Raw genomic sequence first — 26,948 nt, forward strand, 5'->3', positions numbered from 1 at the left:
ATTTGTTACAAGCAGCACAACTTCTGCTCCATCAGGCGTCTGAAATGTCCTCCCAAACTATGCACAGGTAAAACCCTACCATCGTGCTGCAATTCCAGTCCTCAACCCTGGGCTACTATGGCGGTGGGTAAAACCTTGCTAGGTAGGGCTCAGTCCTGCTCATGCATGTATTCGGAAGAGGGCAGCCTAAGATTGACATTCTTTATTAAAAACAGGTTCTCTGGGTGGGCCCAGAGTGGGGATTTGCCTTAGGGATGACTCGGTTACATGAGAAGGTTTATATGCTGGCTGTGGCGTACTCCCCTCTCCGTTTTGTACCAGCTGACAGAGCCTATGTCTGATAAATGACTAATAACATTTCTGCAGAGGTGTTACTGAGGAGGGATTAAACCAACATGCACGCTTTTTCCTCCCGCCCTTGGGAGTGGGGAAGACCCGGTGTTTGTAGATCACTGCAGGCAGGTGCCGCTTGCCCTTTACCGCACCGGGCAGGTCCAGGTGCTCCCGGCCGGCACGCCGCGCACAACCGCTGATAGCGGTGCCTGCGGAGGCAGGGAAGGAGAAGGAGGGAGCGAGCTCGGCGCCTAGGTGGGGCGGCGGGAGCGGCGAGAAGGGGAGGGCCGTGCCGGACCGGTGCTGGTCCAGGCCTCCGGCCCCGCCAGCGCCGCGGAGGCTCCCGTGCGGCGCCGGCCGGTAGCGGCTGCCGTCCCGCAGGGCGGGCTCAGGGGGCTGCCTGTCCCGGCGTCGCCAGCCCGGCGAGGGAGGGGGGGGCTGCGGGGGGAGCGTGTTTGCCTCCCGGGCCGGTGCTCTGCCCCCTCCTCCTCTCCCTCCTTCTTTCCCTCCCTCCCGCCCGCCCGCCCGCCCGTCGCCGCGGCGGAGGGGCTGCGCGGCCGTGCGCGCCTCCCGCCGCAGGGGCCTCCCCGCATGGTCCTCGCCGCTGCCATGAGCCAGGCCCCGGCCCCCCGCGGCGCTGACCCGCCGGAGAGCGATGCCCGCAGCGGGGCCCCGAGCCGGGGCGCCGGCCGAGGGATGCCGCCGCCGCCCAGCCTGCCCCAGCTCCTGCACAAGTAAGAGCCGCCCCGCGGTCCGCCGGGCCGGGAGGGAAGGAGGGAGGGAGGGCAGGAGGGCGGGCGCGGGTCGCTCTCCCTCCCCGGCGGCGGTGCCCCCCTCCCCTTCCCCGGGCAGACTGACAGCCGGCGGGGCCGGCCCCGGCCGAGCGGTGCCCCGCGGGGCTGAGCCGAGCCTCCGCCGCCCGGTGCTGCTGCGGGGCACGATCCCCCGAAGGAGCGGCGCCGGTGCCGCTTCCCTCAGAAGTTTCCAGCCCGAAGAGCCGCCCGTGTCGGCGTCCCGAGGGCTCGGCCCGGCACCGCGCCTGCTCCGGGCGGGGTCCGCTCTGTCCGGAGAGTTTTCCTCGCCTTCTGGCGTTCGGGGCCGCGCTGGCCCCGCTGCCTCTCCTTGGCTGGAGGGCTTGGGCAGCTTCTCCTCCGGCCTGGGGGTCGGGGCTCGTCTGGTGCCAGAAGCGATCGCATCGCTGCAGAACTGTCCCAGAAAAAGTAACCTGTGCATGCGTGGAAGGCTGATTAATGAGGGCAGCGGTGCGAAGGGCGTTCTGCTGTTCGGTTTTCTAGCTGAAAAGAGAAGGGAAAACCGTGCTTTTGCTACATAGATGCAGTGGGGCGAGCGGTACTTTTCTGGCTAAATGAGAAGCTTGAAGAGAAACTGTAATGCTCCGTAGTCGGTACGTGAAGTATGAGTAATACAGAAGTTGGTCCGTGCCGATTCAAGATGGTTGCATGCGCTGTATGTGATTTTTCTCAAGTCGTAACGTGTTAAAAGAGATAGGGGCTTATAACGGAGCACTAAATTGACCAGCAAATACCCAGTTACGGAACCGCTAGAATTGCTCTCTATTACTTTAAGATCTGCTGCTCGACATGACGAGCGGGACGCTGGGTAGGTTGAGAATCGCTTTTGACATTGGCCACGAACTGGACGGGGCCCGTGTTTGGCCGCCAAGCAGAGCGCGAGTAGGACAAAGCACAGTCGAGCTGCGGCGGCCTTGCCACTGGGCTTGCGCTGCTGTCTTGCAACACCCCTTTATGGAAGGCACCAGCTTAGGCATCTCCTGTATCAGTTTGTCAACAAAACCCAACAGCGCAGCTAACGGAGGAAACGCTTTCAGTTCTCTCACTTATATTTGCAAAACACATATGTGCATGTATATAAATACTTATGTGTGTGTACGCTTTAAAGTTGCAGCAAGCTCAGAGCATGAACGTTGTTTTAAGTCGGGAATAGCGTTATCTTTTATAAATACACATGAAACTGGACTTTTAAGGTTGCTATGGAGTGTGGCCCATAAATTTCTTGAGGTTTGGTTTTCTTTTTGTCTGTTTGCTTTTAAATCATGGTTTGCAACTTAGTCATGAAAACGTTAATGGTTCTTGTTACCTATGTTTCCTAATTGGAAATGCAGACTTGGGAGTTTGCATTGAAACTGAAACGTTAATGGTCGCTTCCTAAATCCGCTGGGCAGCTGCAGTGCTGCGTGTGAATTATTGTGCAACCAAAAGGTAATTTGCACTTACTCAAAACCAGTCTTAAATTCTAAACTGCCCTCTCTAAAGATGGCCCTTATTTGTTCATGTTTATAAAGACCTTACATGGACCCGAATTGTGAGATAGTGAAGCTGTCGAAACTGCTTCATGGTTGCATTCCCAGTGCAACGCACATTATGTAAAAAGGCATCGTTTCTTTGCCAGTTATGCCTGCTAGGGAACTACATAGGTAGGAAACCTTGAAGCGGTTTCCATTTGAGCCTATCTTTAGTGGAAACATTTGAGAGTGGTGCCATGTTCTTCTTTGTCATGGTAATATGACGCAGAATGGCAGATGTCAAACAGCTCCATCTATGGTCCTGCAACTTGATCGTATACTTTTTGCAACAGCGCAGCATAATTTGATGTGGGCCTATGTGTTTACCTGATGGTTAATAAATTTCCACCCTGCATTTAATCGGAAACGCAGGCAAATTCTGTTTTGCTTTACTGATAGTCACTGGTGGCTTATATAATCTGAATTGGGTATTCAGTGACTGTTAGGAAGGGAGATATTAAGGAATGTCTTCAATTGCTCTTCTGAGTTTATTTCTAGTAGGCTAGAACAGGTGTTATGACTGGCAAAACAGGATGGAAAGGAAAGCAGTGATTGCCCTACAAAATGAAGTTGCAGTTTCATTACCAGGAAAGAAAACACTGACCTCTTTTCCTGAGCATTTTGATTTTCTTGACTCTCTTTTTCGCAACTGCCATCTTTTTGCTTTGGGAGCTGCAGTAAACAAGTATGCAGTTGCAGAATGCTAATTCGGAGCCTGCAGGTCTGAATATTGTGCAGTGCTTAGCTGGATCTCCCTGTTTCAACACTTCTATTTTTCATTACACCGTTTAAACCTGGGAAGCTCTTCAGATTCCTCGTTTCTTCCCCCACAGTGCATTTGTTAGAAATTTGTACAGATGTTAGCTGAAGACCAATATAATTCCTATACGGGCGGCTGGTAAACTTGAACTGTGAACACTGAGCACTGAACAAGGATTCAAATATAGTGAAACTGGAGATCTGAAGTGGTTTTGGTAGCAGCTACAATGGCTGAACTTGCGTGACGCAGGTAGCACGTACCAAATGCGTTAAATGCCTCTTGGCTTCGTAACTTTAATATTAAAAAATAACTGAATGCCTAGTTTGACATTCCATGCTGATATTACCCAAATACAGTAAGACATTAATTGAAATATGCTCCCTATGTGTTTTGTTTTCCTCCTGAGTACTAACACCGTTTTGGTTGATAATAAAGGTCCAATTGTAAGATTTACAGAGCACTTAAAGCTTTCCATCTATTCAGGTTATTGTGATGTTCGATGGCAAAGTACTTATTATTTTCCCAGAGTAAAAGCCTTGTTGCTGTCAAAGCCCTTAAGTTGTAGAGCTGAGAATGAAAAGCGGGGGGGGGGGGGGGGGGGAGGGGGGGGGGAGGGAAGGAAAACGTGTATTTACACACTACAGAGGACTTACAAAAGCATACACTCGCATATGAAATAAAGTGAAAGACTGAGAAGAAGGACAGTCGTAATGGTGTTCGGTAGTGTTCACTACCGGTTTGTACCGCGGTGGCGTGGAAGGAGTGGAAATGCAGGGTAAGGTCTATAGTACCAGCAAGTGAAATATGTATGGGAAATCTCTAAGAAGACCTCAAATACCTGTTCTGCATAGAAAATGAATGTGTTTTTGGAACTGCAGGTTTCTTTTATTCCCCCCTCCCTCCCCTTTTCGTAAGTCTGCTTTTATAAGAAAGTTTTTATTTGCAATGTAGAGGATTTGTTTGTAAATTGCGATTACATTGCAAAACCCAACTGTTAGCTGACAGCTTGGTGTGTGAGACGTTTTGGCACCTGCTGTTAGGTTGACTGGAGTGCCAAAGCACCATGAGTGAGTACAGACTACTATTAATAATTCCAGGTGTGATTCATTGCAGTCTGATGGAGCAACTAGCTGGAAATAACCAAGAGGATGGACCGAGTGGTGGCTGTGGGCTGACCGTAAAGATGTTGCATGAATAGTGCTTTCTGTGAGAGTTCTTGCTGAAAATGTACCACAAGTGAGCTCCATAATTACAGGAGACCTGGGTGTATTGAAGCACAATCTCATTGTATGTTTTAACGTCTGGTTCCATGCTTTCAGTTCTTATGATTTGTCATGGGTAATAACATCTGTCCAGGGGAAATGGAGCAGTTTTTAACACCCTGTGTTGATACAGGAGTAACGTTTGTTTTACAAATCAAATAAAGGCATCTTAAAACAATGGGGGGAAAACCAAAGTTGATGGTTTTTTTTTCCTAAGGGGCTGTGCCCTGGAGATTTTGAGCTCCTCTGGAAAGAAAATGGAATTTCCAACATCTGCGCCCGAGTCGTCATCAGTTGGTGCCAGTTCTGAGCGCAGACAGGAGTAAGCAGGCTGGTGCTAAATGCTTTGAGCCTTTTATTTCCTATCACAGCGAGGAGGAAACTTGTTGGGAAAAATAGCCTCCAACTTCTTAATTGTTAACTTAAACCCATCACATTAAGCATTTTCTTTTAATTTGCTTCCTTCTGTGTTTCTTTTGTGCAAAGTGTGGGATTTTCTTATTCTTTTTATTTTCTTTTCACAACTCAAGGTCTCTCAGGAGAGATCAAATATGAAATGTGCTCCCATTATATACATTAGTCATGGCAAATAGTTTGGCGTATATGGCAAAGGCTAAACTGATACTCAACAAGGGGATGTTAGGAGAAACACTGGTTTTACTGTTCCTCTTCTTACTGTTACTGATCTGGGCTTTCCCTCTTTATTTGCCTTTTAAAGTACATCTCCAAAATCCGAGTTGCTTCCCTGCCTGACAGAGCCCTGAAAACTCACGGAGTTTGTGTTGTACCAGCTGCGTAAGAGCCCTGAATGGAGATGAAATCAAACCAGAAAGCGCTGTAGCTGTCTGAGCTGAGAAGCTTTACCCAAACAAGAGCCAGGAGCTGAAAAAGCAGACTGCATGGTGTGGGACTCAGCACAGAATGTGGGAACTAAACCCGTGTTAGTAAACTCCTCCTTCTGTTTCCCATTCATCATCCCTGTATCTTGTGAAACACACAGCGAGGGAGCCTCAGTTTCCTTAGAATTGTCTGGCTCCTTGCTGTGTAATTATTGAGACTCTTCTTAGACCTCACCTAGCATCAAAATCAGGACTTGCAATGTGCGTGCCACCTGTGAGTGTGCATGGAGGGGTAGGTACAGGGACGCCTGTGGGGTGCTTCACTTTCTATCTAGTTCAGTTGCTTACAAAAATGATCAGCAGTGATCATTACCTTCAAGTCAGGTAACAAAGGTTTCTCTTTTCTCTTAACATTTCCTTCTCTTAACATTCCTAATTTAAAATACTGTAAAAAAACCCAAAACAAAACCAAAACTTATTATTTTACGGAGGCAACTGACCCCTCCTGTATCTCAGGTGTGACCCAAAGCCTAAAGATGAATTAATTGTATGGATGTTCTCTGTTTTAAACAAAAATTACTGAAAATGTGGATTTCTTTGTCTTGAAATCTTTTCATTTGTTTTTATGTTTGCTTGGTTTTTACTCTTATTTAAGACCCAACAGCTTATTAAGAGAGCACAGAGACACAAAGCGGAAAGGGGTCAGAAAAAAGAACTTAGGAGGAATGCCTTGCATACAAACATCTCCGTGTAATTTGGCTTGCGTTATCAGATATCAATCCATTCTGAGCTGCCCAGAAATGTCAGAATTCCTTCCTGTACTTTAGTGGAGAGAGAGGTAACGGCAGTGATATCAACTTTAGTAAAAAGATAAATAATACGTCCTTGGTAACAAGCAAAGTTCTAAGTGGGTTTTGGAGCATGACACATGGCAGTGGAGTCTTTACAGAAACTACGTTGCCTGGATGTTGCTCGTTTATCGGAAATCTAATCCTCCTGTTCGCATCAATGGGAAGACTGGAAATGTGGTTTTTTGGTTTTCCTCTTAATTCAGCCCTTGCCCATTCAAAGCTGCGCGCACTTAACAGTGAGCAGTTATGTGTGACCTGCTGAGCTACTGCTCCGCTGTGGTGATGGTGCAGACATCTTTCTGACTCCGTTTGGACGATGGGTAAAATCCTCAATAGGTTTTAGTTCTGATCCTTTTGGGGGACTGTCGGAATGAGAGGGAGAAGATCTTCACGGATATATCTGTACTTCATAGATGACTGTGGAAATTATTTAGGAGGGTAAAAAATGGATTGTTTGCATGAAGTAACAATTTTAGTCACTTTAAAATACTCCTTCAAATAGAAGTTGCTCTTTCTGAAGAGTAAGCTGTCTTGATTATTATTTTTGATTATTTAAATGAACTCCTTTGATCTGATTTGCAGCTAGACTTTATCAGACTGACCTTATTCCCTGGAATATACACTCTCCTTTTTTCCTCCTCTTCATCCTTTGTAGCATTTTATAGTTGATTTAAGGATGTAATCGCTCTGTTGCCCTCTGCCCCTCCATGTCCAGCTGCTTTGTCTTTGTCACACTAATGACCCGTCACAGTGAAGCTGTCACTTGACACACAGGGTGAAACCAGAAAACTTGCCCCTTTGGGTTTTAGAAACGTTTAATATCTGTCCTGTTCTGACAGCTGAAGCCTAGCCTGTTTTACAAATGCCTCTTGCCTCTTTAGAAAACATGCCGAATAAAAGCACAGGGTATTCTGTTGCAGGAAGGGGGCAAAGGCTTGTTTTCTCAAAGGACCAGTATTTGTGAGTGCACAGGCAATTATTTTGTTGCAGACTTACAGCATTTTTGTGTGTGCGTCTGAACTTGTGAAATGCGTGTTTAACTGATGTTAATTGTACCGGAAGCTACGTATTTATCTTGTGCATCTGAGGAACTGCAGGGAAGATGGATTTGATGGTAGTTTTCTGTGTGTCTGTGTTGGAAGATGAGCTGAGCTGAGAGCGGGACTGGAGCGGGGTTGCGCTATGTGGCTGTTGCACTAAATGATGCTGTTCAGAGTTGTCCTCTGTCATCTCTGTTAAAGACACTCAGGTCTCTCACCAGTCTTTGCAGAATGCTCCAAAGTTTCCCTGAGTCCTGCCTGACTCTAGGGGTGATACAAATCTGTAGCTACACTGGTTGTGTAGTCCATTTCCTGCATGTTTTTAACTCTGATGTCTGTGTTATATGAAGTCTTACTGATGGTGACTGCTTTAAGAGGGATGGGAGAATACTCTGTTTCATCACTCCTGGATATATTTCTTACTAGGAAAAGACAGGGACAAAATAAGGAAGTGTTTAACTCCTATTTGCTTGAGTAGTGTCTTCTGCTGGCTAGGATGGACAGAGAAAAAGGTACTATGAGCAAGCTCCCTAGCTTGATTTCTGATCACCTGATCCCTTCCTTGGCTTACTGGCTTTGAGATACCAAGAGCATCTGATGTTCTCTTGTATTAGCTTTCCTCAACTTGCCACAGATCTCTTGATTTTCTGTACGGTAGGCTGCAGAATGCTAGAATTCAGGCAATGTAAAATGTCTTGAATTTGGTAGTGTCAAAAGCTACAGCTCTGTGTGTTGTGTTTTCTTTTCCTGGAGGAGGGGAAGTGCGTGAGTTGATGCTGTCTGTGAGCCAGAGCCACGGCTTTGAACATGTGCATGAGTTGCTCTTGCATCTGTACTTACAGTTGAATCTTTATTTTAAGAAGTAGACTTGCAGTACCTCTGCAAACAGTGGCTCAATGGTTTCCTTTACTGAGATAGCAAATACTCTTTTGCACATTATACAGTTGAAAAACAGCAGTAAATTAACCACAGTCTGTTTCTGCAGTAGGAAATACTATTTCTGTCTGTGCTGATTCACGTGTTCTTCTCTTAGTGGAAGATGTGCTAAGTAATTTCATTAGGCTTATGATGCATACAGTTCATTTCATTGATCAACTTTTATTGTTCTCTTTTTCTACCTCAGTTTTTAAAAAAGCTGTAAAATAAAATTGTTTGCAATTTTACTTATAGAGTAAAATTTTACTAATTGAGAACAGAATGCCATATCATGCTTTAATAATGTCACCCTGCTTTCTGCTCTGCCTGGGACTGGAGTGAAAGCAGATTAACTTCTCCTACAGAGAAGTTTGCTGCAGACCCCACAGAGCTGTGCATAGCTATGCATGTTTGAGTGGCTTAAGATCTGGATGCCGCTCCAATGATTGTCAGAGATTTCCTTTGCTTCTCCCCATAAAATTCTTTGCCAGAGATTATGCACAATTCAGATTGAGGTTGGGATTCAGAGAAAAGATGTTTCTTGAAGCCATAGACAGAAATATTAGCAAACTAGGGTGAGATTTTTTTCAGCCCTAGTCTCCTCTTATCTTTCAAACTCTTCCATTAACACATCTTAACATTCACACTCCTGCTATCCATGTGCTCTGCACCATCCATTTGTGCCCCACTCATGGCACATTCTTGTAAGGTCACCTACAGCTTCCCACTGTGCTGCCAACAGGCAACCAAACATTGGGCTCTTTTCTTTATTCACTGCTTTATTCAAGGTTGCTATTCTATCCTGCGGCAACACCTTCTCCTGATGGTACAGGCAGGGCTTACCCTTTTGCTGGCATCTTTCTGTTGACTCTCTTTGAGATGGCCCAAGAGGTTTGTCTCAGGTTACTCTGACATGCATTACACTTAGGAAAGTGCCCTTGGTGTGTCTAGAGGTGAACATGTTTATAAGTAGTACAGAACAGTAGTGGTTGCCTGGGATGGTGTTCATGGGTACCTCTGGCAGCATGGGCAAACAGGTCATGGGTAAAGGGATGTAAACAAAACAATATAAGTTCTGTGGTACAGAATCCGGGTCAACTCTTGTGTTCTCTGCACTGTTTTGGATATTATTCGAGTGTGCCTTCTCTTTACCAGCTCCCGGAGAAGGAGAAAGTGCTAACTAACTGCTTCAAATTTGACAATAAAATTTAAGTTAATCGCATATCAGCGTATCTTTAGTAGACCAGACTTCTAAAAGATGAAGGCTCATTGCTGTTCAACCTCGGTTTTGTAGGTTTTCTGCATTGCAAAGTATTAAAGGACTGAATTTCCTTCCAGAAAAAGGGGTAAAATGGAAATTTGCACGGGCTAGAAGTGGCCTAATAATTTTGTTTAGATGGTTAAAGTGTATTTGTGTAAAGCAACGCATTTTACGTATTACATGTTTAAGTTAGGTGGCCAAGCCAGTTTGCTTGTCAGTGGTACGTGAGACTAAAATTCCTCTTAGGATATAGTGTATATACTGTGACACTGATCTTGCAAAGCCTTATTCGTGCACGTGAAGATTATTTATGTAAGGCTTTAGGGGATCAGTTCCTATCATCTAAGTGTGCAAGGCTTCATGACTATTTGCTGCGTGGGTTTGTTTGTTGTTTTATGCCAGGTCACTGGGAATCCTGCAGGGAAATGTTAAGATCAGTGACTGTTGACTGGAGAGACTTGGTACAGTAAAAGCCAAAGAAAACAATGGAACGTTGCCTTGTGTTCCAGCATTGAAGCTACTCTTTTAAAAGAGAGCAGGGAGTTGTGCAGGGGGGAGTTAGGGATCCGTGCTCCTTTGTGCCTCTTAATAGCGTATTAATGGTCTGACATGTTTTAAAGCCAGTACTCTGGAGTATTTAAGCCTCACTAGCTACAGGGATTTGCAGAGTCGGAGGTGGAGAGGGGTTTACAAAGAGCCCATCGGCTCCTCCGCACAGCACCGTGCTTGCAGATGACTGTCACAGATGTCTTCCAGTGTATCCTGACCATTTGGGAGGAAAAAGGCACAGTCTTAACCCCTCTCTAAGTTGGCCACTTGCTTTGTTTTCTTTGTAAATTCCCAGGGTTTTTGTTTTTGTTTTTGTTTTTTTTACATTTGCTGTAGGTTTTTTAATGGAATAATATGAAAATAAGAGATACAATTTTGTAGCGTTTCCCTTTATATTCTAAGCAGCTTTTGTAAGTTTTATAAAGTTCTCATTTTATCCTAATCCATATAGCAAGGATATAAAATAGCAGCAACTAACTCTCGGGATTGCTGGCATAATTTCTGGGGGGAATCTGCTCTAAACCGCAAGACAGCCATTTATAGTCTCATCTGCACCACACTCTGCCTCTTCCTGTGCTTTTTGGTAGTACTTGGCACTGCTTCGTTTGTAGTCTCCTCTCACTTTCTAGAAATAAGACCCTTTTCCACAAAGAGAAACACGCAGAAGAGAAACTCCCCACACGTTTCTTATTGATCTGTTCAGTACGACAGATTTTTCTTTTGCGTGTCCTCCTTTGAAGCATTAAAACCTCCTGTTCTGCTTTGGTGCTTCTACAGTTTCAAGCTGTATTATGTGAAAGTTGGTAGCGGCGTTCCAAAGCTGAGGACTTGATTGGCAAGTTTTAGCTGTGAGTAAATTTTCACAGCTGATCCATAAATCCCCGACAGACCATTAGGAGCTTCAGAGCAGCTCTGGCAAGCTCCCCTACAATAATTGTAGTTTTAAGTTTGTTATATTTAGTTTTCTCACCTCTTAGCTGGATGCCGGGGGACCTCGCTAGCAGCAAACCAGCCCTGTATCTACTTTTTCCTCCGCGCTGGCAGTCAATACGAGTAGCTCGGCATGGCAGGAAGGCTTGTTCGTTGAGTCCCAGTGGACAAGGCTGAGGCTGTCCGAGGGTGTGATTTGTGACAAATGGACCCCAGATCTAGGGTTAGACATTTCAGTAACTCGAGCAGTACATCATTTCTCGCCCCTCGCCTCCAGCCCTTGCTCTTAAGAAATCAGAGAATCGTCAAGGGAGCCAGAGAGAAAACGCTTCTTCAAGCTGCAACAGGGCAGAGTTCTATATAACTGTGTGAGGCAGAGGCAGCTCTTAATTTAAATTCCCTGAGGTAATTGTACGTGTTTATCTGGAGGAAGCTGGGTGAGTGACCGGCTTTTAGGAGGGACCACAGCCCTCAGAACAGATCTGCATGGAGGGCAGTGGTGAGCACAGCAGGCGTGTCAGGGTGTGCTGGTAATGATGTTGCTGGAGCCCCTGGAAGCCTGGCTGCAAGACCACATCCCCTTTAGGCTCACTGCTCTGTACACATGCAGTAAAACCAGTTGCTATAGTGACTATACTGCATCTTTGATAAGCCCTGGAGAACACTTCTTGTATACTGGGACCCCACCAGACAGCCCGATAAAGCCAGAGGAGATGTTCCTGTTGTTCCCTGGATTTGGATCCTGCTGGAGGGGCTCTGGAAGTAAACTTGGCTGCTTGTTCAAGCAATTAATGAGTATTTTGTATGTTTCCTTCTTAAATCTGAACTGCTTTGCCAACAATGTATTACCACTTGGTGGAGCCTGGTGTATTACCTTGTTGAAAGGAGCAGGGGACTGTAGGAAGCAAGGGTATGTCTGCATGGTAAACTCTCCCCAAAGGATATTTTTTTCCTTTCTAGAAGAGGGAAAGATAAATTGAATATCATTATCCTTCGCAAATAAAACCAGCCCCTCATGCTTACAACCCGTGAATGATTTCCTTACACAGGAGTGTGATAGAGAAGCATTATCTGAGCTGCTATGAAAAGGAAAGGAAGAGGAATTGGTGGTCTTTTAATTGAATTTTCTCTTTTTTTCTTTTAAGAGCAAGAAAAGCAGGAATTGCATTCAGATTAAAAGCTCCTTCAAATAAAAATTCCTTCATGTTAAGATTTTAATTTAGGAGGATCAGAAGCTTTGTTGATTAGGGTCTCCTTAGGATAAGGATATAGTAAGCAACTATAAATAGCGATACAGTGAGTGATGATCTCACCCTACAAACTTTGTGTTGAACTTAAGCAGGAGAAAGTAAAAATATCAGCTGACAGCCTTCTTGCAAGGAGGCATCTCTGATTGAAATAGAGGGTTCTTCAGGAAAAGAAACAGAATTGGTCATCTCTTCAATCCTTAGTTTCAAGTGCTTTAACTTCGTTTGATGTAAGAAGTGGAAGGTGTCATTACTGTGGTGGGAATAGAGTGCTGTTGATGCCCAGGCCAGTTTTGGTATCTGACGCTCAAAAGTAGAAATGCTAGGGGTGATAAGAGTATGTGAGCTAATTACATGTGCGCAAACGAAACGCAGAGCATGCTTCAGCTGGAAGAAAAGGCGATCCCTGTCATCTGCTTATCATAATGGATAAAAGTTTTCAGAACAGTGTGGAACTTTTAACATGAATTGGGATTGGGGTAGGAGTGTGGAAAAAAATAACAGTGATTAAAAATGCAACACTTAGTTAAGAAACAAAAGGTGTCAGTTATGTGGGTGTAAGCAAACTGCATCTGTCTTCCTAGTCTCATCTGTGTGAGTGTTGTGCTCTGCTTTATGTCCTCAAGAAGTGAATGGATGAGAAGCAGGTCACCCAGAGGACAGCATGGACCTCCTATGCTCTTGGGCAAACAGTTCACCATGGTAGTGGGCTACAGATAAGAATGGCAGCGCATCCTCGCCTAGTAATTGCTGGCGAGCAGGCTGCTAATGCAAACTTCCACTAACTCACATTTGGCATCCTTGGCAAATAAAAATGCAAATGCCCATTTGCTGGAGCAGCTGGAATGAACCCGTGACCAGTATTTACGCATGTGAGAAGCTTGCTGGTGGAGCCTAAGGTGAATCCAGAACTAAAGATTAAACATAAGAGAGGCGGTGAGTGAATCTAGAGTCTTACTGCTGATTGTTGGTCTAAAATACAAGCAAAGGAACACAACCGTGGAAGTCAAGGGGGAGTTTAGCAGGCTTGATTTCACTGCAGGGTTAACTTGAGCTCCTGCCAAGGTTTTAACCACTACCATCTATCAAGCAAAATTAGTTAAAAAGGTACTTTTGAGACAGTTGAGGATGCGGGGGAGAATCTGACCTTCACTTGGATAGCTGACGGTTTGGGGAAAAAAATGATGGAAAACTAACCTGCATGCGGTTATCCTCCTTTTCCACCATTCCCTGAAGGACAGAAACGTTCTCCATGTGGTGCTGTTGAGAGGAAGGGCTTTAGCCCTGCTCCACTCAGAATTTGACAGACTGAAACGGTGTTGAATGGGCTGGGGGCTGTTACGGGGAAACTCGTACTTGGGTTAGGTTAATCAGAGATAAGGTGAAGTGTGTGAGGGAGCCATTCCCAGAAGAATAATCAATCTTTGCGTATGTGGGGAAAAGCCAATGTACTTCTCCCCAGCTTCTCTGGGAGAGCCTGGGCATTATGCTGGTGTTAAGTCAAACATCTTCTCTGGGTATTTTTCCATGCTTTCTCCACGTAGTCTTGGTCTAGCTGGCATCAATGTTTTCTTTTCCAGCTATTAATAAAAATGAGAATGAGGTTCAGCTTATCTCAAGGTGCAGACTCAGTCATTTGCTTTTCCCTCCTCATGAGAGGGAAAGCAGCTTGTTTACAGCTTCAGTGATTGCAAGAGGTGAATGACGGGAAAGCTCAGTAAGTCTCTTTTCCTGTGTGGATGTCATTTACCTGTGCAGTGGCTGGGAGGTTCTGTATGTGTCTTTGGGAGCACAAGCGATTTGAAGCAGCAAACCGGGATTTTTTCCTGATTGAAAGGGTGCCTAGACTTATCTAGGGCTACAGCAGGGTATTAATAGAACATACTGCATTTCCTTTGCATAAAAATACGAAGGGCACTTTGCTGAGAAAAAATCCTGCTGTGCCTTTATGTCTTTGGGACCAGCTTATCACCCAGCTAAAATTAAAAGGTGAAGTCAGGCAGTTCTTGCTCTCTATTTTTAAACTGCTTCAGCATCTGAATGTGAGTGTGAAATCTTTCTTTAGGCCGCTCTTAACTTAATTACCTACTTATTTAAAATATTCTCTTCTCAGATTGCTGAGCTCTGTATTCATCTTTTCTGTGGACGCACTTCAGTTACTCGGTGTTTGTGTGATTGCTTGTGTGCTTAATTGGCAGTTCTGTAGTTATTTACAGTGATGGAAGCCTCGTGGTAAGTGTTTAAAATCTATTTTGATCCGTTAAAGAATTAGCAAGTAGATGATGTTCTTGTCTGTCTGCTCTGTGCTTTTCTTCTGGAAAATGTCACGAGGAATCCCACTTTAAAAAAGCGAAACGAGAACCAAACCAAAACCAAATCAGTAAAAAATTAACACGAATAATTTTTATTTGACATTAATAATAGGAAATGATGTAACAACAGAAAATGTTTGTTACGCTTTCGTTTATTGAACTATTTTGTTCTGTGCAGGCTTATTCCTATTTTATTTTATGTGCCTTCTGTTTGGGTGGAAGAGGTGATGTGGGCGCAGCACAGGAGGTGCACTGGAACTGCTTATAAGCCATAGATTTGTCCCCTTATTCTACTGATTTGCATATACTGAATTCTTCTTCCTGCATTTCAGTGAATCTATGAAAAATCCCTGTCAACCACCTTTGAAATTACATTGAGTCCTCTTTGCTTGCATAGAGAAATAACGTTTTCCAGTCTCTTAGTTTCTTAGCCTGCAGAGGGTGTGCTTTCCTCCTTCAAACCCTCATCTCCCAGTGCAGTGCCCATCACTCTGTGTGATCACACTGCGCTGAGAACTCAGCGCTGCACCCAGAGGTAGGAAAGGAAAAGGATGGCTGTCTCTGTCATCTGTGACATCTGCCCATCGATTCCTTTGACTCTCAGCTGAAGCACAGGCTGTGGGACTTCTTCCCCACTGATCGCTTTCACAGTGAAAAGGACACTCGTGAGACAACACAGTGTTTCTCTGCATCCTCTTTGGGGACTGGCTATTGATCCTAAACATACTACGAAGTGTTCTTTTCCTTCTCAGTGTTTTCCCGGTTCCTTTGCTTTTGTCAGTGGTAACAGCTGTAATATTGGAGATCTCGGGAGAGTCTTCCCTGCAGTTTCCCATGTCTGGCCAAGCAGTGATCAGGCTCCACTGTGCGGGGTTGTGTTTTGCCAGGTACCTGAAGCTGGGTGAGGTGGTAGGCTTTGAAAGCCTTCAAAGGCTCTTGAAGTGTGCATATGGAATTCTGTATGCAATCCTAGCTTTGACAGCTGGATGAGGAAACCAACTGTCTTTAGGGTGGCTGGTACCTGGGGATGGCGGTGAGTGTGGTTACATCTCCCCAGGCAGATCCCACGTGCTCTTGATCTGACTATTACACTTCCACATACATCCCTCCCCCCATTACCAGGAATACCGGAGATCTCATAGGTTTGGGTGTTAGATGACAACACATTCATATTGCTGGTGAGAAACATGTTGCTATTCATGGTGTTTAGTGGCAGTATAGTTAGATAGCTAGACAGTGATGTTAAGTAACAAACCTGGAGCCACGGTCTTTTGGACGCATCTTCCTATGCCAATCTTAGTGCCTGGAACAGTTTGCCCATTAATTTGTTCCAAGCTTCCACCCCCTTCTTGCCCTCTCCAGAAAACCCTTGGCAAACCATCTCTGCTGTAAACCCTCCTGCCTCGGTTGGCCACTGCCCTTTGCTGATGCTGTCCTGTCCCGTTCCCCTTGACTTCAGATTGAAAACTTGTCAGCACAGAGGTTTTTATGTCTTGTAAAGAAACACACAGACCCCTTCTTCTTTCAGAGATGAAAAGTTGCATTTTAAGGCTCTAAATATGGACAGGATGATCATCTAGGTAATGTTTTTTTTTATGGGTAATTATATTCATAGATTTTCTTTTCTTCAACCAGAGACTGCACTCCGGTGTTAGAAATGCTCTACTAACAGTACCCACAGAATTCCTGCTGCTGTCATTTTCGTCTGCATCTTCCGCTGCTTTTTAGCTTTTAAATCTGATTGGTTTTGTAAGTTTGTATTTGTAAACGAGCATAGATATTGTGCACCAGCGAAACATGTTTGACAAAAGCATCCTCACAAAATCAGTGGGTTTTAACCTTGTTCACATGCTTGTGTGCTTGAAATGGAGCCCAGAGAATTTGTCCTCTGGAATCTTACGTTATGTTTTGGCCAGTGGAAATGAAGCACCTGACAGCATTAAGCTATCAGAAGGATTTCCAGTCATGGGCAAGCAGCCATTCTGCATATGTTGATCCATGGCAGGAGATTTGGACAGCTCTTGATTTACTAGCGCTCATCTGTTCAATGTAAGCTGGAGATCAGCACAGCAGTTACCTTTAACGTTGATTGAAGAGTACTGAAAGGAAAGGAGAATTTTATGGGTATGGTGCAAATCTAGCAGAATTGCTAATTGTACTTCTGGGTAATCCGATCGGTGCATTTCTCAAGGTGGCCAAAGGAACTGTTTTATAATTGCTGTGCTTGTTTAAAACTATCTTGCCAGCTTTGTCTCGTTATAAAGCTTACACTTTAACTTCTCTAATGTCCTTTTCTGTAGATTGGATTAAATAATGGGAAACTGCATCTGGGTTTTAGCAGCTTGAACATTCATACATCAGTTTGAATGCTGCAGAGTTCACGTTAATGGATTTATTCGCTGAGATGAACATACGGATTTAAAGCTAGACTATAAAAATTCTTATATTTTCTTCATATTGTGGCTTTAAATAGTTTTGATAGTAGACTTTATCTGAAGAATTTGAAGCATCCTCATTTTTGTTTCCAAACGGGTACATGAAAAGCATTTATTTAAGTGGGGAATAAAGCTAAAAAGACAGGTTATAAAGCAGTGTTCACTAAAACATAAAAGTAATACAAAGATTCCTGTCATGTGATCTGATATCAAAACCAGAGGAAATAACCGTCTTGTGGAGCATAACGCTCAGGTGGAATAGAAAACATCTATCTCAATATTAGTAATAAAGACTTATGTAATGTATCGATGTTTTTATGTGTCCATGGGGTTTTCGGTGTCTGTATTTACATGCTTACATACGGTTTCACTTATTTAAGGAGATTATTCACACTTACATATAGTTTTACTTAATTTAGAGATCATTCACAATTTTAGCTATTAATATTGCCAGCTTTTCCCACCATATAAATGCTGCGGTCTCCCAGACAGCTGTTGTGTCCACCAGAAGTTCTCCTTTTAGCAGGGAATTGTGTAAAAATGGTGCTAGGACAATGATGTACGTGACAAACTGTTTTGTTCTAAAGGTCCACTGGTTTCTTACACGTTTCTGGGGCTGTCTGGATCAAACCACTGATATGATGGAACCTGTCTTTATATTTCTAGGGCATGATTTTAAAAACAAAGAGACCTGAAGTGTTTGAAATCCAACCCAATGCTTTGGCTTTTCCGTCAGCTGAGATTTCAGATTATTTCATAGCCTGTGGCATGACCTAACTTTTACAGGAGCTTCTATAAGATGCTCCTTCTATAGGTTTTACCACACTTGTAATAGATTTATGATGAGGTTAGCCTGACATGGTTTCTTTTGAGGGCTGAGGATTGTGGGAGCTGAGAATGTTATATGAACATGGCTTTGTATAGAGAATGAGTGTGTATGTATGTAAACATATTAGTGTCTATATACACATGGAATCATAGAATAGTTAGGGTTGGAAAGGGCCTTAAGATCATCTAGTTCCAGCCCCCCTGCAGTAGACATGTTTTCTTGAGCTGTGAATAATAACCCGGTTGCGAATCTCCTCAGGGATACTGAATATTTGAAAGCAAAATGGGGACGGCTGCCTGGGAAAGCCAGTCCAGAGGTTTCATTTGCTGAGCTCTCTGCAGGTTGCCCTGTCAAAAAATACCACAAGGAGCGCGGTGGGATATGTCAGCGCAGGGCTATCTGTAAAGGGGATCTACAGTGAAACTAAACGGCTGTGTGTTGTTGACCCTGTTGGCTTTCAGCCATGGACCGAGTTTCACACAAACGGATCTAAGTGCTGTTGTATAAACTTTGCTTCGCGTGTCAGAAGTGGTGCTAGTCCCTTGCTGGCAAGGAGCATGTCCTGCAGCAAAAGCAAGCCCTGCAGCATACGCATCATGGGCCAGAAATAAGACAGGATCCTCATGGGAAAAGTGGGTGATACTAATGGCAACTGTGACTACACAAAGTGCAGTATTTGGCTGCTGAATTGTTCTCGGTGCATTCTTTGGGCAGTATTTCTCTTCAGCAGCTGACCATGAGCAGTATTTTCTGCCCCTGCCCGCACAAGAATAACATATAGCACAGGAATAACATATAGCCCCCATGCCTGCAGTGGCTCTGCCTGCTGCCAGCCTGTTCCACCCTATTCACTGAGCTGTTTGGGGCAGTGACCTTAAATTTCTGCGTTGCTGCTGTCAAACACCAAATCACACTCCTGAATCTCGCTGCTTACCTAGTAGAAGTTGCTAACCAGTCACTGGGAAATCTTCAAATCACCTTGCTGGTTCTGGAGAGCTGTATCCTAGTGTGGTTTCTCTGAGCTAACTAATCCACTGCAAGACAATTTATCAGTGGAGATTTGCATTGGTGTGTAAATCAGTTAACACAATACCCTACTTAGGGTTTCAGGAACATATTTTACAAATCACTGTTCAGATGCTCTTTCTGGAGCTTGAATGGTTATGTTATAAATGAAGAACGGATTCAGGAGGCTTCACAGCATTAGTGATTACCTTGTAATGTTTTCCAGATGGCAGAACGTGATGTATTCCATACTGCGCACTTTGTTTCACTGCACTCTATGCTCTCTCATACTCAGCAACTAACCAAGAGACTTCAAGAAGCTCATCAGGCTGTTACGACAATAGCTGGTTAATCCACACTTTCTTTTATTACATTATGAAAACTTCAGGTTAAGGATCAGTTGGTGAATGCCGGAAGGTTGCTTGGTACTCAGAGCTCTGCAAGGACTAGATCTGCAACTCGGATTAGCTTATTCACCCAAATGTAGTTTGAGATAAATGCCACTTTACTCAGGGCTACGATGTAGTTTACATCTGCTCAGTTGTAAGTTTCTCCAGCAGCACTGGGCACCGTTGATTGCTTTTCTATGGAGAAGTGATGGGAATGTTTGCTTGTTGTTGCTTGTGTTGTTGTGAAATAAAACTGCAGCACTGGCATCACTGGTTGTGTGGGCACGGTGGCTAAGGTCACATTAATTGCAGCTTGCAGTTGCTCATAATTCTGCCAGAGTTCGTGCAATAATGTTGTTTACTAACTGGAGCTTTTATTAGGCTGACAGACCATCATTTGAAAGGCAAACCCATCAAATTTAAGTGGGCACTTAGCTCAGGATTTTCTCAGCATTAATTGAAGGCGCCAGGGGTACTGCGCTGGGACAGGTGCAGTCTTGCTGTGCAGAGGCAGGATTTGAGGAGTACATGGGCAATGAAAGCTCCCTGTGCATCCTGACATCCAGCCGTGTACGGTTTCTCACTTGAGCGCACGTCCAAGAAGGCTGCAGGGGAGATTAGGACTGGGGAAGGAGGTTTCAATCTATGGCAGTTATCCTGTAGAGTAGGCACTTCTTTGGGTTATCTTACCCATTCGTTACGCCCACAATAATGGGCTGGAGAGAAGAATAACAAGAGAGATGTAAATACACAGTATTAACTAGCTTCTGGAAAGGAGGAGAAAATGTCTTGAAGTGGGTTTAGTATCTGGTGATTGTCTCATCATTCATGGAGCAGCTGCCCCTCGGTTGCCAGTGGTAGGACACAGATTACTGGGCTGGTTGGTCTGATCTGTCTTGGCACTTCCTGCCCTGTCTGCGTGTGTTTGGATGAGGCAGGTTGGAACAGGAGCTGGGAAACGCTGTAAAGATGAGCAGTTTCCAACGCAGTTGTAATTGTGAGAGTTGTGCCGTGTTTGCCTGTGTTGCTGTTCCACCCAGTGGCTTCCTCATCTGGTTTCTATCATGCATGGCGTTGCCTGGCTGGTAGCTGTTGTTGTTTTTCCTTCATCATGTGTGGGGAATTCCACAGTTCAGTGTCAAAACATCCCCTGGTAGGGGAGGCGGGAAGAGGAGAGGTTTACATGATGCACATGTCTCATTTTACAGTTTCCTGATGATCTTCAGTTTGGCTGCTTGTAGGGGGCATTTGTTGCTCATAGTCACTCAGTCCTGGCTTGTTTATTGACTCAAGCTGTCTGTGCTCACTGCGATATTGCTGGTGATTAATGGGGTTGGCCGTTCTGATTTCTACAGCTTGTCCTGTGAAACAAAATTGATGACAGTGGCTTTTGGAAATTGAGGAGTAGCCGAGACCTAATTACGTTTTCATTAAATACTTCTCCGAGTCCAGGGCAGGGCTGTGATGCTCAGTTTTACACAGCCTCTTTGCCTCTTTCTCTGTGTCTTTTGCAAAGAGTACGTGCGAAATGGGATCACCAGTGAAATAAGGGCTGGGAGAGAGGACGGAGGAGGGCTAGAAGTCCTGACAGGATGGTGTTTTCATGCCTTTCCACTACAGCTCTTCTCCCTATCTTCCCATATTCCTTAGCAGCTTTTCCTTCAGGTTTTGTGCTACATAGAACCTTTTCAGTCATCCTGATGCCCTGTCATGTCCTGATCTGCCAGATCCCTAGTTTCTTCTCCACAAAACGTTCGTTAGTTTTAACTGCTTTTGTGTAAGAATTGGCTGCTTCTTCCTCAACAGCTAAACCTTGTGTATAGAGCACAAAGAAGAAATATCCATTGCTTTTTCCCGATGGCAAGAAATGCCACATAGAATCACAGCAGACTGACACCTGGAAAGGTTTTTTGTTCAGAAATCCAGCCCACTGACCTAGTTTAAGATGGCGGGGATGGAATTTCACCATTTGTTTGTTTGAGAGAGATCGTAGATTTTCGGAGGTGATAGAAATCGAAAACTTTATGTTCTGGAAATGTAACGTTTATCAAAGGCCAGGAAGTGCTCCATTAACAGCGTCTTTCTGGCACTATAGGGTCTGTACTCCAAAAACATTTGACTTTGTGGATGGGGAGGGCAACCGTAAAAGGCATTACCTTCCTGGGGAGCCCTTTCCTGTATTTTAAAGAGACTATAAACCAAGTCTAAATCCTACATCGAAGCATTTTGGTGGGCGGAGTGCTGCTGTAAGCATAGATTTTGTGTTGGCTCAGCAGACAGAGCGTAGCCGTAAGCGCGAAAGATCAGGGTTGCATTTAGCTCATAAAAATCAACTCCGCGATATGTTATAAGTCATAGAAACTTGAGAAATTTGTGAAGATATTTTGAGTTTCATTTTGATACATTGGGACAGCTTTTAAAATTCCATCGCTGTTCAAAGCGGTGCTGCCAGTGGGGAAGTCAGTTCATTGAAATACCGCGTCTGAAAAGATTTTCCTCCTCCTATGCTTTTTGTGAATGTACAGTCACTATCTAATTTTAAGAGAAAGAAGTTACCTGTAACTGTAAAAGCTGTCTATCTGGAAGTGCATTCTGTTTGCATTTTATGGCCGAAATACTTCCACGTCACTTTTCAGTTGCAGTGGTACAAGACCATTTTAACAGTAATAAGTTAAGAAAATGATTCAGATACAAGTAAGATTTTTTTGCAAATACTCCTTTAAAATTCTTAATTTTAAACTTTCTCTGCTGTCCGTCTGTCAGTCTGCTCTGATTAACTTGTTTCGTTCTGCCTTAGCCCCCAATTTCTAATTAGTCCCAATTAGGCAATTTTTGTTAATGAGTACGTTGGTACCGTATTTTGTTGTTGTTTCCTAGGAGCTGTGTTGTTTCCTTTAGGAGCTGTGTTTATCTGAACCAGCAACGTCAGATTTTAACGTTTGTAGGAAAGCTACAGAGCAAGCCATAAACCGCTTCTGCATAAATCACTTCTTGTAGTCTTTAAATGTCAGGTTGTACATATTCAATTACCCTTTTTCAGTTTGAAGGTGGAGGTTTTATGAAGCAGCCGCATGGCACGGTCTGGTCAGTCTTTTGTTCCACTTAGAGAAAAAAGAACAATTTTGGCAGGAATTGTAGAACCAAGACGTCAAACTGTATTGCTAATTTCACCCCACTGAGACTAGATAAGCTGATAACCATGCAGGCGTCTTGTTCTGTGCAGAGACTTTTTGGGGTCAGTTAGGGGGTTGTGATGGAACGCCCCAGTGTGGATGGGCCAAGCAAAATGAATAATCACTGCAGCGATTCAACAAGTCAACAATAACGTTCTGTGCCACATCAGACGATTTTACTGTAATTAAATATTTCCTGGTTAGATACGTTAGACAAAAGTTGTCTCACATTTGTTTATATTAGAGCTCATTCTTGCTCAGCGTATCAGCGCAGTTCTGCTCTCAGAGGTGATTGCAAAAATGTCCTATTTTGGTACTTATTCTCTAGATAATTTGAGCACAGAAACATAAATCATTAGCTTAAGAAGCTATTACTTTCCGAGGGATACTGGCTAATTCTCACTTTTAATTGTTTCACATTCTTGTGCAGAAGGAAAATACGTGGTTTGGTCTGTATTCTATTAGGAAGATTTTATAATTGAGAAAACTGTCTTCCAAAAGCAGGAGTTAATTTTTCTGACAGAGGAAGCCCGTTTGGGGCTAGAATCCCGCATTGGAGACTGGCAGATCAAATTCTTTATCGCTTCTAAACTAAACATATGTAATGTGAAAGCTATTTAGAGATGTCTGAATCTCCATGGTGCTATTTTTGAATGATTTTTCAGAGCACATATAGGAAAAACCTTGAAATTTTTTTTACAGACAATGATTTTTGTATGTTTTCTTAATCACACTTGGAAATAACTACTTTGTTTCATTATGTGACTACAAATCTTTTAGTTAAGAAGCAGTGCACATATTCAGGAACAAATTTCAGCGACTAATGCTAATCTCATTTGGTTTAGTAGGGATATTTGTCTTGTGCTGTACACTGATACTTTATCAAATGTGACCAGTTAAATACTACCTAATAATACCTGTCCTTTTGCTTCCTATATACAGATGATTCCCCCCACTTGACTGAAATTTCTGTCCTCTCTGCAACTGTTCAAATCCCACTATACCTGAAGGTCTTGAAAGTCAAATACTAGTTATTTTCTAAAGCTTTCTTTTTAAATATCAAGGCTATTGGTAAAGTTTTCTTTTAGTAAAAATGCTGAGTAAAATGCAAATGGAAGATTACTTTCTTGTACAACTTTAAAAATCATTCTTCAGTACTTCTTCTAGTGAAAATGTCTTCATGCAACAATGCGACTTAGTCGCGATGCAGAGTTCCTAAGCTATTACAACTTTGAGAGGTGTTTTTAAAACTTGGTTTCTGATCTTGAATTTTGAAAACACAGAAATTCACGTTATTTTATAGTTTTGAAAGAATCTCTCAGCACTCAGCTCATAGAATCTAGAGTATCCTGGTTTTAAATAGAAGCAGATTTTCCTTTAAAGAAAAAGAAAACATTGTTCTGCTGATTTGCAAAGGAACCTGCGTGTCTCAGCTAAAACACGCGCCCCGTTTTTATTGATTTCTAGTATCTCAGAAACTGGTTTATTTAATTTTGTCATGAAATTATAAACCTCTGCAGTGCAGAAAGTGTGGGTTTGATACGTGCCCATTCGAAATAGATCAAAAGAGTTGATTAATAACATCTAGTGGAACCTGGCAGGTGATCCTGTCCATGCGTTTACGTGATCATTAATCTATGTACTGTAACGTAACATTAACTTAACAGGCTGTCGTGGCCTTAAGTTCTGTTTCAAGCACCCTGCTCCCTTTCAAAAGATAAACCATAGGCCAGTGCTTATCTGCACGGCTTCCCTGCTGGCTGAGGTTTCAGTAGGCAACGTGTGGAGTTGAATCTTGCTCGCTTATGTGCTAAGCAAGAACATGGGGAATTACTGAATTTTTATCAGTAAGAGGAAGAGCTCAAAAGCAAAGATAATGAATCAGAAAAGGTAGTGTATCCATTTAACTTGAAGATACCCATTTGTTATAATGACTTAGAATAGCATTTAATAGTTAATGGTATTTCTTTCGAGGTCCATGAAAAGGAAGACAACATAGGGTCTCTTACTGCTTTGCGTGGCTATGCGATCTTTTTGTTAGAAGCATTTGTGCCTCCAGTGTGTAGTATCATTGTGTTGAATAGCAAAGGCAGACGAAGGTCTGTATTTTAAATCTTATTGTGCATGGGGTGGTGGTGGCGTTTGTGAAGAAGACAACTACTTCTATTGAAAGCATGCACAGACACAAGAGAAGGGTCTTCAAGGGTAGCAGTTGTTTTTCTTAATTGATCCTGTTGCCATTGACAAACCCGCTTTGCCTCAATCACAATTCAGAGCTGTTCCCAAATGAGTTACAGCAGATACGGCTGCCATTATGTATGAAGTGCTTAATGTGGTTTGCAAAACAACTAACAATGAGATAACCTTAGAAATGTTCTCTGCTGCTTTCAAATGCAGACAGTCTATTTTTGACCTGGAGACCTATATCAAGCTCTGGATTTTGTCAGGTCAGGGGTGGGCGTCAAAGACCTTATCTCTTTTTTTTTCCTATTTTGACAACATATCCTTATCCTTCCAGGGTCCTGGGGTGACTGCTTGATAGTGCTGGTATTTGAATCACCTAGATAGGGGAAGTCATGAACCTTTTCTATTTTTAAGGATACTCATTAAAGTTTCTAGCAAGGCTCAGTGAGCCGCAGCGGTGCAGGATGAGACTGGGGGAGAACGCTGCTACTGAGCCCGGGGCCCATAGCAAAGTATGTTGCCTTCAACAGTGCTTTGTTAAACAGGGCTGTGTTAAAAGCATAAACTAGTGCTACATAAGCAAAAACAATTTGGAAGTATTAAATATATTATTATACACTTCAGTTATTCCATAGTTTTTGTTTAATAGGTGAACTTTCAGGAAAAGTGCGTTTTTCTGGTGCATTTGGGGAATCTTAAATACTTAGCTTGTTTGTTCTTAAGGAGGACCACAGCAACTACATAGTGTTAAGGAAAAGCTATTTCTGTGCTTTCTAAAAGGTTTACAGTTTGATAAGCATATTAAGTTAGATAAACTCAATTATATACCTTCAAAAAGGTAAGGAATTGAGGGAACCTTCAAAATAGCAGGTAGAAGGAACGTTAAATTCTGTGCAAACCATTAGAACACATAGAGTGCTTGGTCCGTGTTGGAGTCTGGTAGTAGCCAGATTGACTCACATTATGTTAAATGGTGTGGTTTTTTTTGCTTAACCATTTAGTATCTTGGCTCAACATCGCTCCCCTGCCCCACATTCCTGGACCTTGCAGTGTTGAAAAGCAGAGCCGTTTAAACTGCTTTTTAATAACTGCAAAGTTACTATTTGTCTCTGTTAGTGGGTTAATAATGAAGCATTACATAACTAAGAAACTAGCTGTTTTCTTTGCCTTTGTCTATGATGGGATTTAAAACTACAACAAAATAATGTAACCAAACTGTAGCTGTGAACATTTAAGAAATCTGAAGTTATAAATAATGCACAGGTTTCTGGAAGAAATGATGAATTATCTACTCAAAAGAAAAAATCTTGTAAGAGGTTGTGCATAACTTACCATTATAACAGTATCATTATGGATAAATACTGGTGGTTCTGGCAAAATGATAGTTTCTTCTCTGTTGTCAGTCTCTCATATCATAACTCTACTGAAGGGGAAGGGGCAAAGAGAAAGAGAAGGAACAGTGTACTCAGTATAGGCATTGAAGTGATAAATGACTCCCTGTCTAAAGACATATTTGTAAAATTTAAGCAGGAATTTGAAGGAGGAAGTGAAAATGCATGAATTTCTGTGCTAACAAAAATGAATGCTCTTTCTTTTAATCAGCTTGTATAAAAATGTGTTTATTAATAACCATTTAGTTGCCTCTGTCTTTTCAACTTAACCAGACCATGAAAAATATATTGCAGGAAAATATTTTCCTTAGGGAAAATATGGAATTTTCTCTCTTCACAGCGGTTACTGAGAGTTTTTTGTGCCGTTTGTCTGCGTGCCTACCGACACGAACAATCATTGTGTAATCGGCAATGGTGGTGAATTATACCTCGAAACAACATTCAGGTCACAAATAGTATGTATTTGAATTTGTGTTAGAGAAGCCTGTCAAAAACTAGCATTTAACACCTGCATCTATATAATCTTATTAGGCAAAGGATGCAAATCTCTGTATGAGGAGGAAATACTTCTTTGAACAAAGGAGAACTGAAATTCTTTCATCTTCCAATGTAAATTCTTAATCGGAGAAAGCGTGGTCATCACAGTGGCAGTTCACACAGTCCCGTAACTCATTTGTAAGGTCTTCCCTGGACATCTGCACCGTGTTAACTGCTGTATGTCTAAATGTTCGTTATCTGCTATATTAGTCTCATGGGGTTTTGTGTGAACTGATTTAAAATGATTGGAAAGAGCTTTATGAAATCTGACTATCGATAATCTGACTCAATATTTCTGTGATGAATGGAAAGAAGTGCTACATGTTGGTATTGAGTAAGATTAAAAAGTAGAAGAGCTGAACAGATATTCCTTGGTATTGTAC

At 43.1% G+C, this 26,948-nt stretch overlaps 1 protein-coding gene and 1 long non-coding RNA gene across 5 annotated transcripts in view; one reads left to right on the forward strand and one right to left on the reverse strand.

Annotated features, from left to right (window-relative positions):
* Positions 1-26,948, forward strand: part of RBM20 (RNA binding motif protein 20) — a 125,198-nt gene that overhangs the window by 14,836 nt on the left and 83,414 nt on the right. Inside the window, exon 1 of one of the 4 annotated variants that reach the window (XM_065672225.1) lies at positions 596-1,067. The exons of 2 other annotated variants lie outside the window; for them this stretch is intronic. In XM_065672225.1, the coding sequence (XP_065528297.1) occupies positions 925-1,067 (143 nt within the window). In that variant the 5' untranslated portion in view covers positions 596-924. Of the gene's footprint in view, positions 1-595; positions 1,068-26,948 lie in introns of those variants that run through there. One more of the 4 variants, XM_065672221.1, reaches the window with a different exon arrangement.
* On the reverse strand, positions 19,085-26,180 carry LOC136010681 (uncharacterized). The gene is made up of 2 exons (XR_010610960.1): positions 25,970-26,180; positions 19,085-20,641 (listed from the first exon to the last, which is right to left on the reverse strand). It is a non-coding gene; the product is annotated as an uncharacterized LOC136010681 (long non-coding RNA).

The sequence above is a fragment of the Lathamus discolor genome, chromosome 3 (assembly GCF_037157495.1).
Source record: "Lathamus discolor isolate bLatDis1 chromosome 3, bLatDis1.hap1, whole genome shotgun sequence".
NCBI lineage: Eukaryota > Metazoa > Chordata > Aves > Psittaciformes > Psittacidae > Lathamus > Lathamus discolor.